This window comes from Geotrypetes seraphini, chromosome 1 (genome assembly GCF_902459505.1).
Source record: "Geotrypetes seraphini chromosome 1, aGeoSer1.1, whole genome shotgun sequence".
Classification (NCBI taxonomy): domain Eukaryota; kingdom Metazoa; phylum Chordata; class Amphibia; order Gymnophiona; family Dermophiidae; genus Geotrypetes; species Geotrypetes seraphini.
The window spans coordinates 457,707,464-457,725,240 of NC_047084.1; the positions used below are offsets into that span (position 1 = coordinate 457,707,464).

Consider the following 17,777-nt stretch of genomic DNA (forward strand, 5'->3'; position numbering starts at 1 on the left):
ATTTAAGTACACAAATGCTAGTATACTAAACCTACAGAGGTGGACTGACCATTGGGACAATAGGGTAGTGCCTGAAGGCCCACAGCTGTAGGGGGGCTCTCTCCCCCTAGAGCCTCCATCTACCGTAGTTCAATAATTTTTTGATACATGGTTAGGGGCCAATGACCCTTAGTACCCAGATCATTGTCAATCCACCTCTGATAGCATGTTTGTGTAACTGCTAGACATGCTCCTGACCCATCCATGCCCCTCCTTTAATCATACCTCCTAGCAGATGTGCGCATTAGATTTTGCACAAATGTCATAAAATACCAACTAAGGGCAGATGTGCATGTAATTGCTAATTCTGGTGCATATGAGTGCAAAGGGCATATGAATCCTAATAGTAGGTGATATTGCCATACTCGCAAGTTGATTGCAGAAAGATGAAATTGACATTCTTCAGCTCCACTTCCTTCTCCAGTGCTGTAGAGCTCCCTTCAGTTTTTTCCTTCAAGTGAGTTGAGAAGACATGATTTTGATGTTCTCTAATATCCTTTATTATTTTTTATGTTTTTAATTTGAATCTGAGGCTTTCGGTGATGGAAAGGTTCCCAGTGACCCAGGGGCAGCACTGTCTGAGAGAGGATGCATGTAACAGGAAGAAAAAAATAATAAATTTAAAGCACTTACAGGGGGGAAACAGGAAGGAAATGCTGAGAGCTGCTCAGAGGCTGGGCCTATGCACGAGTTTGGGAACTGCATGAAGATCAAAAAGATAAAAGACAAAGTCTAGGCAGGAAGACAAAGAAAGATAAAATACAAAGTCTGGGGGAAGCTCCACTTAATAGCAGCTGTCTCATTAAGGGCCCAAGACCATTATTGTGAGCTACAAGAGAGCAGAGAGATTAAAGCTGCACAAGGAACTGTTGAGGAAATGGTAAGTAGCGCCTGAGTAAAAATTTGTATGTCAGCTCTGGAGTTTGTGTGTGTGGAAGGAGTGAATATTTTTGAAATGTTTCTCGTAAATGTTTGATTTCATGAGAAATACTGAACATTAAACCTGCTTATGGGCTATTGAGTATGTAATGAGAAGGCTGTGGAGGATACCGCTGAGTTTGTGTGAGTTGTGGGTCAGGAACTTATCTGATACCTGCTGGTTCTCATGATTTATTAACATTTCTAAATTAAGTTTGGAGTTATATTTCAAAGGAAAATTGATAAGAACTTTTAAAATGTGTTTCAGAATTTAGACTGGATTTTTGTGACTCCTGTTGCTAAAAAGAAGTATTAAGTACTGGGAAAAAAGAGAGTTTTAATCTTCACTGTGTAAAACCACTAATTCAACTCAGATTGTCTAATATTATTGGTGTATAAAGCAAATGTTTTATATTTAATTTAGTATTCAGCTCTTTTTTTGCTGCAGTGTTGAAATGCATTCCTGCAATCTTTTCTGATTACTAATCTGCTGAGACCTTAACCAGTATACACAGTTGTGTGAAGCTTGGAGAATCTGAAACTATTTTTGAAAGTTAATACTGACTTTTACAAAGCTGCAGTAGAGATTTCTACTGCGGGCTGTCAAGGTAAATGCTCTAACGCTCATAGAATTCTTATGAGCATCAGAGCATTTACCTCGCCAATCTGCAGTAGAAACCTCTACTGGGGCTTTGTAAAAGGAGCCCTAAATGTTCTTTTGAGAACTGAAGGTCTAAAGCCTCAAGAGTGATCTCTTATCTTATTTTAAAATTCTAAGAAGTTCTATGGTGCAGAGCTGTTTCCAGTCAGTATCTTATATAATAATACCCTTAGCGTGCATGCGCACTTCAATCTTTGTGGCTCTGTGCGTTCGTAGCTCCGTGGCCGGCAGAGAAATGTTGGAGAGTGCGGTGCATGTGCGTTCAGCGCGTGCACACGTTGGGAGCGTGTGCAGTGTGTGCGCACATTCTGAGCTGACATCGGGGAAAGAAGGAGGCAACCGAGCTACAGAGCTAGAGGAGGAAAGGCTACAACCACTGCCGCTCCCTGGTCACACGGCCTTCTCCTCTGCCTCCACTCTCGCCTCTGGGTGAATTTCAGTTCATTGGGCAGTTTGAGGATGAAGATTTGTTGGAGGCTGGTGGCGCTGCCGCAGAGGGGGTGGGGTGGGCTGGGGGGGCAGCCAAAGGAAGGAGCGGGGCGCAGGCGGGGAATGGGAGAGAGGGAAAGAGATAGAAAGACACACAGACAGTGGCCAAGGAGAGAGAGAGAGAGAAAGAGACAGAAAGACAGACAGACACAAAGACAGCGGCCAACGAGAGAGAGAGAAAAAGGACAGACAGACAGCGGCCAAGGAGAGAGACAGACAGACTGAAAGACAGACTGACACACAGACAGCGGCCAAGGAGAGAGAGAGAAAGAGACAGAAAGGCAGACAGACACACAGACAGCGGCCAAGGAGAGAGAGAGGAAGAGATAGAAAGACAGTCAGACACAGACAGTGGCCAACAAGAGAGAGAGAGAAAGAGACAGAAAGCCAGACAGACACACAGACAGCAGCCAAGGAGAGACAGACAGACAGCAGCCAAGGAGAGAGAGAGGCAGACAGACACACAGACAGCGGCCAAGGAGAGAGGGAGAGACAGAAAGACAGACACACACAGAGAGCGACAGAGTAAGACAGAAAGACAGACAGACAGCGGCCAAGGAGAGAGAGAGACAGAAAAAAAGACAGACAGACACATCTATTCTAGCACCCGTTAATGTAATGGGCTTAAAGACTAGTTCTTTATATACTAGCTGAATCTGTGTGAGAAGACTGTGAGGTAATTACTGAGGAATTTCATTATTTCTGAATCAAAAATACTTGGATATACAGATAAAGCTGAGGTGGCTCAGATATTATGTTAATGTGTTCATTGAAACTCTGTGAGCTGATTTTATATCAGAAGCATTTTTTTCTTGTTTTCCTGGGAGGGTCAGCTTAGAGATAAACAAATTATCTTCTTTTGCACATTTATTTAGAAATACATAGCCTTAGCCTAAGAAAACATTGACTTTAGCCTGCATTCATCCAGGGAGGTTAGGGCTTTGCTCCTTTTCATTTGTTTACAGATAAGATAGTAACAAACATCCGTATCCAGGTGATGGGATAACAACTCAGCGGTACCCAATGCAAGAAAGTGGCGATACTGGTGAAAACATGGGGGAGGGGGTTTAATACTTTATTTTTGTGTGTATACATGTAAACTTTTTGTATTTTATTGAACGTTGGGACTGAGAAACTCTTTCACATTCCCCCACCCCCAGGTCCAGCAGCACCTCTCTCTTACCTTCCCCACCACCACCACGATCCAGGTCCACTCTGCTCCCAGTCCAGCAGCTCTCTCTCATCTCCTCCCTCCACCCAGGTCCAGCAGCACCTCTGTTTACTTCCTCAGATTCAGCAGCACCTCTCCCCCGTTCCTTCCCCAGGGCCAACAGTACCTCTCTTCCCCTTCCCCCTGGGCCAGCAGCACCTTTTCCCTCTCCCACCCCAGCTCCAGCACCATCCTTCCATTTCCTTTCCCTCCCCCCGGTCCAGCAGCACCTCTATATTACCACCATGTCCAACAGCTGCACCCCTCCTTCCCCTCACAGCACCTCTATATCTCCAGGTCCAACAGCAGCACTCCTCCCTTCCCCAGGTTCATCTGTATCTACCCACCCCCTAACTCCCAGCAGCAGCTCACTGTGTGCGTTTACTTTCCTGCACTGCTGCCAGTAGCATTAACGGTCCTCTCGGGCAGCCTTAGGGCCTTTGTTAGGCAGGATCTGCCTCTGAAGAAAGAGGAAGTTACATCATCAGAGGTGGGCCCGGCCTATCAAAGGCCCCAAGGTTGCCTGAGGGAATCGCTAATGCTATTGGCAGCTGTGTAGGGAATTAAATACATTGAGCTGCTGCTAGTTCAGAGGCTAGGTGAGGAAAAACCATGCTGGCAGTGGAAGGAGAGTGGGAAACATGTGACAGTGACGACGGAGGTGGCAGCAGTGGTGGAAGGAGGGTGGGAGACATGTAGCACCACATACCACCTGCCTGGGGTTACCAGATTTTCCATTTGGAAAATCTGGATCCCTTAGTCCCGCCCCCAGTCCTGCCCAATTCTACCTATCCATGCCCCAGTCCTGCCCCCGATACCTCCCCAGCCCCACCCCTTTCTGCCTGCTCTGGTCAGGCAGGAGGGCATCCGCGCATGTGACGCGATGACATCATGTGCACATGCGTGTGCGCATGACATCATCGTGTTGCCCTCCTGGCCGACGGCAATTTTGAGGGAGGCTTTTCAGAACCCGGTCAAAGTGCTGGGTTTTGAAAAGCCATCGGGACCTCCAGATATGTCCTCAAAAGGAGGACAAGTCCGGGGAAATCCGGACATCTGGTAACCCTACACCTGCCAATGGTATACACATACGCCTTGGGGTATGCGTACCACGTGTTAGGAACCTCTGACATAAACAACCTGCCTGCAGTGATGAATTTCAATGGAGAGACTCCTTCAATATTCAAAAATTCTATCATGTTAGATTGCTTAAATCACATTGATGAGTGCTCACTGCATATTTCCATTTCACAAGCAGCAGCCAAACAGCCTCTTCACATGGACATTTCTTACTAGCTGAGGTGAAGGAAGAGATTTCAAAGAACAAGGGAACCACATGTGGTGCATCATTGCTGCCATCTGTTGGTGAATTAAGGTGGTGGAAGCATTACTTTCTCATAAACCCTCCTATTAAAAAAAAGTAGGCACACACTTTCCTTTTTAGAATAGACTCCAAACAGGCACCTTTTTGATGCCTAAAATTAAGCACACTGTTATAGAATTACCCCCTATACTCATTTGTGAACTTACTTTCCCAACTCTTCCTTCATTCATTCTTCTGAAGAGAGGTTGTCTAGAAATCTGGATGTTCACAGTTTGCAGTGTATTTTACAAAAGACTCACTGAACACGGAACATTTTGTAAAATATCTATAAGGACACAAGAAAATCTTACGTAGTTTGCAGCATGTCCAACAGGAACCACCATTTCACCAAGGAACATGATCAAGAAAACAAATAGTATCACTTGGGGTCTGGAATGTGTTAGTTCTGCTATTTACACATCTCAGTAGTGATTTTGCAACCTGTATGTAAATGCCAGACTATACAAAATTGGATTTCCAAGCAGAGAGAATTAAGGAGGGAAGCTACAAAACTCTCAGATTTGCAGTTTTCAGGAGGTTTAAATGCCAGAGAGGTAAATACTAGTTTCCCCTCTATCACTCCTATATTTATGCCTGCCTTGGAGCATCTATATTTTATGCAGTAGACAAGTATTTTGGCTGCAAAACTGGAAGTACATATATACCTTCTGATAATTGAGTCCATGACTCTGTGCTCATTTTTAGTTGCCAGCTGCTGCAGGCAAAAAAAATCTGAATATTCAGTGGCAATATCTAGATCGAGTGATGAGCTACTTGAATTATATATTATACTATTACACTCAGGAAATGCAGTTGCTGACATAGCTATGTTTCATCGCCTGCTTCAGGCCAGTGGCTTCCATCAAGACTATCTTGTTACTTCTTGATGGTCTTGATAGAGGCCACTGGCCTGAAACAGGAGATGAAACATAGCTATGTCGGCAACTGGACTTCCTGAGCACAAGTCATAGAAATGTTGTTTTAAATATGTGGTGCAGTGGTTAGAGCTTCACACTGAGGTTATGGGTTCAAACCCCGGGCTGCTCCCTGTAACCCTGGGTAAGTCACTTAATCCTCCACTGTCCCAGGTACATTAGATAGATTTTGAGCCCACCAGGACAGATAGGGAAAATGTTTGAAGTACCTGTATGTAAACTGCTTTGGGTGTGGTTATATAACTACAAAAAGGCAGTATACAAATCCCTTTCCCTATATCCCTTGGGATATAAAGACTGTGAAAGGTTTTAGGAATATAAACCTCAGAAAAATGGACCGATGAAGCTTTATGGCAAGCTTTGGACCCCTGATTAAATATTTTGTGTGGTAGCTGCCTCTGACTGGTCCAAAAAATATTAACGTTTATGTAGAATAATTTGCAATGTCATTTTGAAGGTATACAGGATATTTATAGGTTAGATGTACAGTGGTGGGAGTTTTGAATTGGTTTTTCAATAAAAGTTTATAATGGAATCCATTTAGACTGAGGCCACTGCAGCACTGAAAAATGGACTGTTTTTACTCCAGTACTGGTTGTGTTCTCTGACAGTGAAATGAATGCAACAAAGGAATCTGCATTTTCTCATTGGCTACTAAAATTTTCTGTTTATAACAGTATTACAAAGATAGAGTGGGTGGGGAGAAACAGAGGTCTCAGACCTTGAGCTGTTCCTTATCACTTGAGAATGGCAAGTGATAAGGAAGGAGAAGGGCATTTATCATCCCATAGCTAAATTTGAAATGGTAAGAGCATATTCTACCACAAGAGAACTATCTTGTTATTTTAGTAATGCACTTAAGGGTTGGTGCATCCAGGAACCATTACTGAAGTAAGGTTTCCTCAGGTTTTCAAAGAGCAAGAACATACCATACAGCATAAGGTGTTGAGAAGGTCATAATTCATACAGTCCTTTCCCTTTAAGGTTACCTCCATACAATTCAATAACATAGTTTGGCATAAATGTAGATTTGGGGATGGGAAGTAGCAAAAGAACCACATTTGTATGGCAGGATGGTTCAGACCCTGTTGCATGCATCCATCTCATTCATTGGTAGGATGTTACAAAGTAAAATCATTGTTCCGCAAAGATCTTATACATCTGTCACCATTTTCTACTTGGAAGGAGATCAGAGAGTGAATGAAATAAACACTGTACAGCTGACCACATAAAATGGCAACCAATGTCCTAGGTAACCATTAACCATTAGCTCTAGGGAACACCTAGATTTATTTTATCCAAGGTCTATCTCACTTGTGCCATGAAATCACTGTGCTCAAGTTCAGCTAAGATTGAGAGGAGTGTTTCACAGAGTAATCTGTATGCTCATTTCACTAATTTCAAACCCACAAGCTGCAGAACCTCATTTTGGTCCCTGCCCCCATGCCCCTATTTACAAGGTCCTTCATCTCATTGAGATCAGTATCCCAGAGAATCCGTTATGCTCATTCTGCAGAAGCATCTGGAAAAGTTACCTTGCCATAGCTCAACAATTTTGAAGAAGAAGGGTGTGAATCCAATAAGTTAATTTGGAAACCGAGTTCCTAAAGGGAAACTACAAGTTTGTTTTTGTGTTTGCGTATCTGTTATCTCTGTATTTATCACACCCAGCAGATGGGTCAGAACCATCTGGTGGTGAAGTTAAGGAGAGGCAGTACAAAGAAAGGAACTGAGAAAGTATGAGGGCACTGGATCTATGCTGGTGACACCGAAGAGTTGGATACAGAGGACACTTCAGTTCTAGACACAGTAGATAATTCAGAACCATCATCCACCTTCCTGCCGAAGAGCTGGAAGATGCAGTTGCGGAACTGGAAAGACAGGGAAGGAGATGTTAGCACTTACAAAACAGGTACTCATTCCTCTAGTGTAAGAAGAAAAGACCTCTGACTACTCTAACAATGATAACATCTCCAAGTCTATTTCTTTAATTAAAACATAAAGGGCTCCTTTTATCAAATTGTGGTAGAGCTTTTTACAGCAGGCCAGCGAGGTAAATGCTCTGCTGCTCATAGGAACTGAATGAGTGTCAGAGAATTCACCTCACTGGCCTGCAGTAAAAAGCTCTGCCGCGGTCTGATAAAAGGGGCCCAAAATCAAGAAAGTGGTAGAATCTTGTACTTCGTCTATAACATGGTTTTCTCAGTTCAAAAATTCCGTAAGCATCTGAAGACCTGGCTCTTCTCCAGAACGTAACCCCGTCCCGCTCCTGGCACTCTCACACCAACCTCTCTTCTCTCATACTTATATAATTCCACTGGAGTTCCGTTCCTTCCCTAACCATGTAAACCGTGTCGAGCTCCATCTGCGGAGATGATGCGGTATATAAACCCAAGATTTAGATTAGATTAGATTAGATTAGTTCAAAAATGAATTCTTGAAATAGTGATGCTATCTCCCTGTAATAGTGATAGAACCTTCTCCTTCATAATGAGTGACGCTCCCTGCCTTTGTCCATAGTGTTACAACCTTTTAATAGCTCTATAATAATTCCACCTGCAGTGTAACTACTGAACGGTCCCTGTATCTTATTGCTATCACCCCATCTTCTGCCTTCTCTACCCCCTGATAAAGTGCAGGCAAATCATTAGCCACACTCACCTGTCTGTTCATGAAAACGTATATGATGGGGTTATAAATTGTGGCACTTTTGGCAAAGTAGGCAGGTAAAGATGCCGATAGTGGGTGGAAAGCATATCCAGGATTGGTGGCAGCAAAGCAAGCAAAGAAAGTGTAGGGTCCCCAGCAGAAGATGTAGGCCATGATCATGACCACTACCATTCTGGATACCTCCCGCTCTGCCTTCTGGGTAGATTCTGATTCTTTCTGCAGCTGAGCCACCTGTAGAGGGAGAAGCTACATTGTAATCTTTTAACATATTACCATTCCCTTCGGAGTTGGAACTAGGATGTGGCACCTATGACCAAGAGAAAAAGTATGCTCTTACCACATGCCACCACAAGCTCTCCTTCCCTTTTTAGTAAAAACATTTGAGAAACAACCTTACATACACATATTCACATGCAGGGCTTTTGTATCAGCATTTAGATATGGTTACCCACTCCACCCCCCAAAAAATAATATTTTAATATGTGCAATTTCTTGAATCCCAGCTTCCATTTTCTTAAAAGCCAAATATTACAAAACTCCCTTGTTCTACAAAAATCTATGTAGTCTGTGATACCTTTGCCACCAAACAGATCTATCAAAGCCTACAAAGACCCCAATTGTCTTCAGGATTAACATAGCTACTAAAACCTAACACCAGTGTTCACATGAAGAAATTCCTGTTTTCCACAAATATCATATGTAACACAGATATAGAAAATCTGAGTTAAATATACTATGTATATGTGAGAGGTTAAGTATACAAAATATTATTCTTCCCCTCCACTGCTTTTAATCTTGGTATCTTGTAATATAATAAACATCACTCAAATATTTTCCCATCTTTGTATTAGAGAGCTGCACTGGAACAGGGACAATGGAAATCCCTTGGGGATGCCCCCTTGGGTCGCTGGGGATCCCATGGAGACCCCCCTTGTGGTCTTGTGGATCCCATGGGGGTTGGAGGCAGCTCGAGCTGAGAGGCTCATTTTCTTTTCCTGCCTGCAGCACACCACACGTAGCCAACCCCTGATGTCAGCATCCATGAGCCACTGAGGTGCCAGCATCTGTGATTGTGATTCAGGGATGCTACTGCTGCCTGCCAAGCTTGGCAAAAAGGACCCCCAGACAACTGCAGCTGACAGTTTGGAGGTCCTCATCAGCTATTTTATATTTACATTAGAAGTTCTGGTAGAAACTCATTTACAAAGTATGTATTCTTTCCAATTAATATTTCCAAATTAATAAAGTGTCTTTGCTTATTTGTAAATGGGTCTCTACCAGAGCCTTTAATTCAGTAGCATAATTAAATGAAATAACTACTTCTGAAGTTTATAGGGATGGGCGGGGACAGGTTTGACTCGTAGCGGGAATGGGTTTGATTTCTGTCCCCGCGCAACTTTCTACTTTGTATTTCATACTCTTTTATTCTCAATCATTTATGTTTCTTTGTTCCTTCCTTGTGATCTCTTCTCAATTTCTGGACAAGATTGTTCAGGTGCAGGTGTTATTTATCTGTCATCAGTATTGATCATTTGTTAAGGATGAATAGAAGGAAGATGAACATTTGTTGTTCCTGGAGGTTTACCTGTCGGATGGCCCTCCAAACTTGCAGGTAGCAGAAGAAAATTATGCTGAGAGGAATGATACAGCAGGTGATCATAAGGACCACCATGTAGGACTGGACACCTGGGTCACTGCTCCCACTGAAGACATCTGGACCACAGGAGGTCTTCAACCCATGAGGCCAGAACCTGCAAGGTAATGAGAAAACAAAGGTCATGTGCTGGCAGTGGCGTAGCGAGGGTGAGAGGCGCCCGAGACGGTTGTGCTCCTCACCCACTCTTATCTCCACCCCCCCACACTCCTCTCCCTATCCCCCTGCCACATGTGTGCCCCCCTTCCCTTCCCTTCCCATCCCATCCCCGTACCTATAATTGTTCATCATCATGAGCAACAAGAACATCAACATGCTCCTCGTGATCCTGCTATCTCTCCCATTGATGTCACTTCCTATGTGTGGCACCCGGAAGTGACATCAGCAAGAGACACAACAGGGTTGCAAGGAGCACATTAAAGCTGTTGCTCATGGTGGTGAATGGAGGCATGGAGGAAGGGCGGTGCGCATGTGGTGAGGAGAGGAGTGGAAAGAGGCGGGGCGGAGAGGAGTAGGGGTGCCAGCGCCCCCACCAACATGGCCTGGGGTGGACCGTCCCCCCTTACTATGCCACTGTGTGCTGGGTGGAAGAAGATCTGCAGTGTCAATGGAAATCCATATGGCAATTATCATAGATCTGCAGACTACTGGCCCCTGGATGGAAGAGAAGTTTAATGATTGGAGAAGTGATTCTGAAACACAAAGACTTAAGGCTTCTGGAAAGATGACCTATAGAAATATGAGGTGTGAGATCCAACAAAACGTCAACTCAGATCTTATTATCTTTGCTAACAATGCCAAGAAGGCTGATTGAGCCAATTCTAATGAGAGCTGACAGTGAGTGAACATTTGGGATTGAACTGAGACCATGGATCGATACCAAGAAGCACACCACACAGCTTGTGATGTCCACACAGCTTTTGATGTGTAGGAACTTTCATCAACCAGCCGCCAGGACCAAATAATGCCACTGAAAGTCATTGGCAGGTGTAGTGCAGTGCAGAGCTGAAAGTTACCCATGATGCAGCAATTTCCGTATCGTAACATGGTCCAGGTAGTTATCTGGGTAGCAGTTCGACAATCCAGATAGAACTGGCATTGAATTTCCAGGGACAATGTAAAATATTGTGGACAATGTTTAAATCAGGCTTGTCAAAGTTCAGTCATTTAGGGCTACAAGCAGACCATGTTTTTAGGATATCCCCAAGAAATATGCATGAGAAAGATCTGCATACAATGGATGTAATAGGTATGTACATCTTTCTCATGCATATCCATTAGGGATATCTTGAACACCTGATCTATTTAATCAACATACCCCCAGATATTCAACTCCCAGTGGTCAGCATTTTTTTAAATGTTGGCCACCGCAGGCAAAAAAAATCCAGATATTCAGAAGCAGTAATCTTGAAAATCCATATACCTCAGAGAGTGCCTGAGGTGATATTTAGCCAATACATTCGTGTCTTCTTCTTTTACAGTCTTAAATTTTCTGGATAGTTTTCTGGGTAGTGGGTATGGAAAATCACCGCTATTTGGATCATTTTAGTCCCTGTCTCAGCCACCCCAGCACTCTGAATACTATTATGGAAGGTCTGTAAAGATATACAGTCGTACTGTCTGGATAACACCACTGAATATCTTTTTCAGAGCATTTATTTGGAAGCAGGAACCTAGATAAAGGCTTTTAAATATCGACCCCATAAAGTATTTTACCCTTGATTAGTTGTTTAAAATGGGCTCACTTTGGATGGGAGGGAACCCATAAGAAATTTCAGTTACATTCATTTGCCAAGGATGAGGGAGATCTAGGAATTCTCAATATTAAAAATGAATAATGTTGCTGGCTCTTGAGGTAGGTATGGGATTGGGTGGAAAAGACTAGTAAACTTACCTTTTTTATATAGCCTTCAATCCATAACCCTACTCCCCACTGCCCTTCAACCCAGCCAACAGATTAATTGTTCCCCTTAACTCAGGGGTGTCCAATGTCGGTCCTCGAGGGCCGCAGTCCAGTCGGGTTTTCAGGATTTCCTCAATGAATATGCATGAGATCTATTTGCATGCACTGCTTTCAATGCATATTCATTGGGGAAATCCTGAAAACCCGACTGGACTGCGGCCCTCGAGGACCGACATTGGACACCCCTGCAAACTGTATCCATGACATCCTGTTTGTCTGTTTAGATTGTAAGCTCTTTGAGCAGGGACTGACTTCTTTCTGACTCTGTACAGTGCTATGTATCTCTGGTAGCGCTATAGAAATAATTAATAGTAGTAGTATTATAATATTCAACTGGAACAACAGTTAACCTTTATTATCTAGCATATGCCTGAATTCTGTCTAAGACCATTTTTGATAGCAGCTACATATTAAAGGAGGTGAGTTACCACTCAGGATAAGGAGAAACCCTTTAATAGCATGGAAACTGGCAAGAGAGAACCATGGTTTACCAGTACGTTGTTTCCCCTACCTTCCAAAAATGGGTAATGGAGATTTCCATCTAGGAATAGAGGGCATGGGTTTCAAAGAGTACAGCACTTGCTGGAAGATGTAAGAATACTCCTTCCTTTTGATAGATTAAAACTAAGGTATGGAGAGAGATGGAAAAATATCATTATATTCAGATCTCCTACTAAGAGGACTAAGCAACAACACTGACTAAGAGGATGGTATTGGGAATAAGAACATAAGAATTGCCACACTGGGACAGACTGAAGGTCCATCAAGCCCAGCATCTGTTTCCAACAGTGACCAATCCAGGTCCCAAGTACCTAGCTAGATCCCAAGTAGCAAAACAGATTCTATGCTGCTTATCCTAGGAATAAGGTGGATTTCCCCAAGCCATTGCAATAATGGCCTATGGACTTCTGTTTTAGGAAATTATCCAAACCTTTTTTAAACCCTGCTAAACTAACTGATTTCGCTACATTCTCCAGCAATGAATTCCAGAGTTCAATTATACATTGTGTAAAGAAATATTTTCTCCAGTCTATTTTAAATCTACTATTTAGCAGCTTCACTACATTCTCCCTAGTCCTAGTATTTCTGGAAAAAGTAAACATTTACCCTTTCCACACCACTCAGTATTTTATAGACCTCTATCATATCACCTTTGAGCTATCACTTCTCCAAGCTGAAGAGTCTTAACCACTTTAGCCTTTCCTCATAAGGAAGTCTTCCCATCCCTTTTATCATTTTCATCGCCCTTTTCTGTACCTTTTCTAATTCCGTTACATCTTTTTTGAGATACAGTCAAAGGTGGCGGATTGCATTTTTGTTTGGGGAGCCCCGCAAGCTCTGCCCCAGACCCCGCCCCCCATAATAGTACTACTGTAATTGTAATACCATTTTTTCCATTCATTTTTCATATATACACACAATATAATCTTATTAACAATACATAATGGTTAACCACAAAATTAAACTACACAAAGCACATTGTATGTTTCTCAAGATTTATTCCTACCAGAACACCTGGCCTTGGTCACACAGGCAGAACACAGATAACCCCTATGCAAATACAGGACCACAAACTAAAAGTACTAATATATACAAACAAAACCCTAAGATGCAAGACTCTGCATGCAGTACAACCCCCAGAGAAATAGAAACAAATGCATTTCTTCCTGAACAGTGCAAAATATAGACAGCAGATGTAATTTCTCAAAACTGACACAATTCAATCACTAAATTGAAAATAAAATAATTTCCCCTACCTTTTGTTTCCTGGTGATTTTGGTTTTCAAACCATCTTTCCCAGTCTCTGGCTGCACGTCCTTCTGTCTGTGCTCTTAACTGTGGATCCAGGGCAACCTTATCCATTTGCTGTTTTTCTCTCCTTCACTTTCTGCCATACATCCGTCTTTGGCATTAACTTTTAACATTCAACTTTCTTCCATTTTTCTGCTTTCGTCTCAAAATCTACTTTTCTATGCCTGCCTTTCCCATCTATCCAAGTGTACTATCTCCTTTCTCTTTCTTCTCCCCTCCCATCTATCCATAAGAAGCATTTCTTCTTATCTCTTCCCTGTCGCACCCATCACTGTGCACCATCTCCTCCCTCTGTCTCCCCTTCCCCTCCATCCCTATGCACCATCTCATCCCTCTCCCATGGTCAGATATCTCTGTCTTCCCCCTTCTCCCCTCATATGGTCTGGCATTTTTCCTTCCCATAGCCTGGAATCTCTCTCCTCTCCCATGGTCTGGCATTTCTCCCTCCTTCCCTCCCTCTTCCTGAGGTATAACATCTCTCTCCTCTCTTTTCTGTGGTCTGGCATCACTCTCTCCCCTCCTTCCCTTCCATTCTATGGTCTGGCATCTCTCTCCTTCTCCTTCCCACTCCAGTGGTCTGACATGTCTCTCTTCTTTGGGTCATCTCTCCTCCCTCCCAGTGTAACATTTCTCCATCTCTTCTCTCCACCACTATTATGTCCAACAATTCTCCCTCTTTCTTCCTTTCCCCGTATACATCATCTTTCTTTCCCTCTCACGCAACATACCTATGTCCAACAATTCTCCGTTCCTTTTCCCTCCCCCACCGACAGCATCAAAGAAGCCACTGAGCACCAAGCAGGCAGCACCAAAGCGCACTCTTGCTGGTTGCTGCTCAGCAGCAGAAGAAATCAGCTGCCATCGACTGGATTAACAGCAGGCAGGAGCACGGAAAGCTTGCTCCTGCCCGCTGCTCCCCTGGACCACAAGGGATCAAATTTTTTGGGAGGCCACGTCTCCTATGGCTCCCCCCTCCCCCGTTCTGGCGCCTATGGATACAGTGATCAGAATTGCACACACTATTCGAGGTGTAGTCATACCATAGAGCGATACAAGGGCATTATAACTTTTTCATCTTTATTTACCATTCCTTTCCTGATAATTCCTAACATTCTATTTGCTTTCTTAGTCGCTGCCGCACATTGAGCTGAGGGTTTCAATGTATCCTCAACGATGACACCTAGATCCTTTTCCTGGGCAGCAATTCCTAACATGGAAGCCTGCATCACATAGCTATAGTTTGGGTTCCTTTTTTCCACATGCATCACTTTGTACTTGCTCACATTAAACGTCAGCTGCCATTTTGGTGCCCAGTCTCACAAGGTCCTCTTGCAATTTTCACAATCCTCTTGCAATTTAACAACTTTCTGTCATCTGCAAATTTAATTATCTCACATATATGCCTAGATGCCATCCCTCCCTATTCAGCAAATTAAGCCCCCTATTCAGTACACTATAATGCCCCTAAGCTAACAGTGAAGAATAAATGGAGGCTGAGTTTTAAGATGGGGGTCAGAGTAAAGGTGAACAGAATTTTGGTTTTATTTTTGGTTGTGGTACTGAAACTGGTCCAAAATCCTTTTTCTTCCTGGTTTTAGTTGAGACTACCATAATAAGTTATGGTCATGGTTTCAGCCGATACTGACTATGTGTTTTCATTGGAAGCTAAAACTTTGTGCTTTATTCTTTATGTCACCCTCCCTTCCTCTCCCCTCCGAACAACAGTTGCCTCTATCCCCCTCCCCCTGCAGGTGCTCACTTCAGGCCTATCTCATAATTCCTGGCAGTCTAGGGGTATAGTTAAGGCATGAGTGATCCACAGTCACTCCTGCCCATGCTGGCTTTGCTCTCAAAATGGCTGCCATGACTGCTAGTGGCCATCTTGCAAAACTGCTACAAGAGGTCACAGCAGCCATTTTGAGAATAGAGCTGATATGGACAAGAGCAACTGGGGATTACCCTGAATAGATCACCGGGGATTGTTAGATAGTCTGGGGGGGAGGGGGAGGTTAAGCTTTGCATTTTTTTTTTTTTTGGAGGGCTAATACAATTGCAAGTAATGCATTTATGCAGTGGCGTACCTAGTATATGTGACACCAGGGGCCCATCATTTTTTGACCCCCCCCTCATCTATATGAAAATTATTTTAGTAACAATCCACATATCGCACAACAAGAGTGTACCTAGGAAAAGGTAGCATCTTAAACACTGCAGTGAGCACTAGAACACCAACACATACATTGTAAAACTAAACAAGCCAGATCCCGCACAATCAATTGATCCTGCACAGTCAATGCCAACTGAAACTATGTCCTTTTCATATACACAGAACAGAGATACACCCTCGCCCAATATGGAATAATCACAAACTAAAAATAGAAATATGTAGACAAAAGTTAAACTGAACCGCCAAGAAACCAGACTCTGCATACAATACAATACCACAAAAACAGTGACACGTCTTCCTCCCCCTCCATGGTTCCTCTCCCTTGTCTTCCTTCTCCCTCCTTCCCTCTCTCTCCCCAATTGGGTGCTGCAGCAGCAGCATTTCTCTCCCCCATTCCCTGTGCAACAGAAGCATTTCCCCCCCTTGCCTGTGCAGCATTTCTCCCCCATTCCCTGTGCAGCAGCAGCATTTCTCCCCACCTTGCCTGTGCAGCATTTCTATCCCCTCTTGCCTGTGCAGCATTTCTCCCCCCACTTCCCTGTGCAGCATTTCTTCCCCCCTTGCCTGTGCAGCATTTCTACCCTCCCCCTTCCCTGTGCAGCAGCAACATTTCTACGCCCTCCCCTTTCCTGCGCAGCAACAACATTTCTCTTCCTTGCCCAGCAGTTCTGGCTGGTTGCCCTGCTCAAAGCTGCAGGCGTCTACACCGCACGTGATCCGCGGCTGCATCGGAAGCTTTCTCTCTGATGTTGTGATGTCAGAGGGAACGCTTCCGATGCAGCCGCAGATTGCGCAAGGAGCCGACACCCGCGGCTTTGAGCAGGGGAGCCAGCCAGAAGCTGAACAACCACTGGACACCCCTGTTTACAGTTTACTGCCGCTGCTTCTGGTTAAGGAAAGCAGCAGCGGCAGAATAGAGAGGGTGGCCGGCTATGCACCCCCTTGGGGTGTGCACCCTGGGCGGACCACCCCACCCATCCCCCTCTTAGTACGCCACTGCATTTATGAACTTGTTTAGTAGTTTATATGATAAACAGTTCTCCAAATACATGTTTTTGATACAAACGTTTAGCCAGAATTTAAGTCTGTAAATTTGAGGTGATAAGCTCCTTAGGAATTCGCCTTTCTGGAGATATGACATCAGCTGTCACTTCAAATGTGGCATAAAGCCAGCCCTTGTAAAAGTACTGTGATTTTGTTTGTTCTCTTTAGTTGAGGCCCATATGTGTGGAGGCAAAATATGTTTTTTTTTGTTATTTAAATTATATATTCTGGCTTGAATACCATTTGGGTGATTCTAAAGAATTTCCAGGCTCTGTTGGGTATGATGAAGATGCAATATATATATATATATATATATTTTTTTTTTTTTTTAATGTATTTTATTGAATTTTTGAACAATGAAATGTACAAGCCAAAATAACAATGAATAAGTCAGTAAGAACGACCCAACAATGGAAGATGCAATATTTTAATTAAACTTGTGGTGTGCAGAATCTAGATTCTATGAGAAAGGAATCTGTAGTGATTGTTTTCAAGCACAAGTACTGCTCAGCTTATAGTGGGGTTCTTTTACTAAGGTGCGCTAGCCATTTTAGCGTGCGCTAAATATTAGCAGGCACTAAATGCTAACACATCCATTATATCCTATGGACGCGTTAGCACACGCTAAAATGGCTAGTGTGCCTTAGTAAAAAGACCCCAGTGTTAGTAGGGAGATCATATTGCAATGAAATTAAATTTATATATTCCTGTAATTTTTCATAGCACATAGTCAGTAACATCAATTTGCTTTTTTTTAAACTTTATATTTATTGCAATTTTAACATAGGGCCTCTTCTATCAAACTGCGCTAGCAGTTTTTAGCGCAGAGAGCCGCACTGAATGGCCTGCGCT

At 43.4% G+C, this 17,777-nt stretch overlaps 1 protein-coding gene across 1 annotated transcript in view; it reads right to left on the reverse strand.

Moving 5' to 3' along the window:
* Positions 1 to 5,583: 5,583 nt before the first annotated feature.
* The window catches only part of OPN1LW (opsin 1, long wave sensitive), a 37,257-nt gene continuing 25,063 nt past the window's right edge, over positions 5,584 to 17,777 (reverse strand). The window contains exons 4-6 of the mRNA XM_033922369.1: positions 9,871 to 10,036; positions 8,277 to 8,516; positions 5,584 to 7,486 (exon numbers count right to left, since the gene is read on the reverse strand). Coding sequence (XP_033778260.1) covers positions 7,370 to 7,486; positions 8,277 to 8,516; positions 9,871 to 10,036 — 523 coding nt within the window. The 3' untranslated portion in view covers positions 5,584 to 7,369. The remainder of the gene's footprint in view (positions 7,487 to 8,276; positions 8,517 to 9,870; positions 10,037 to 17,777) is intronic.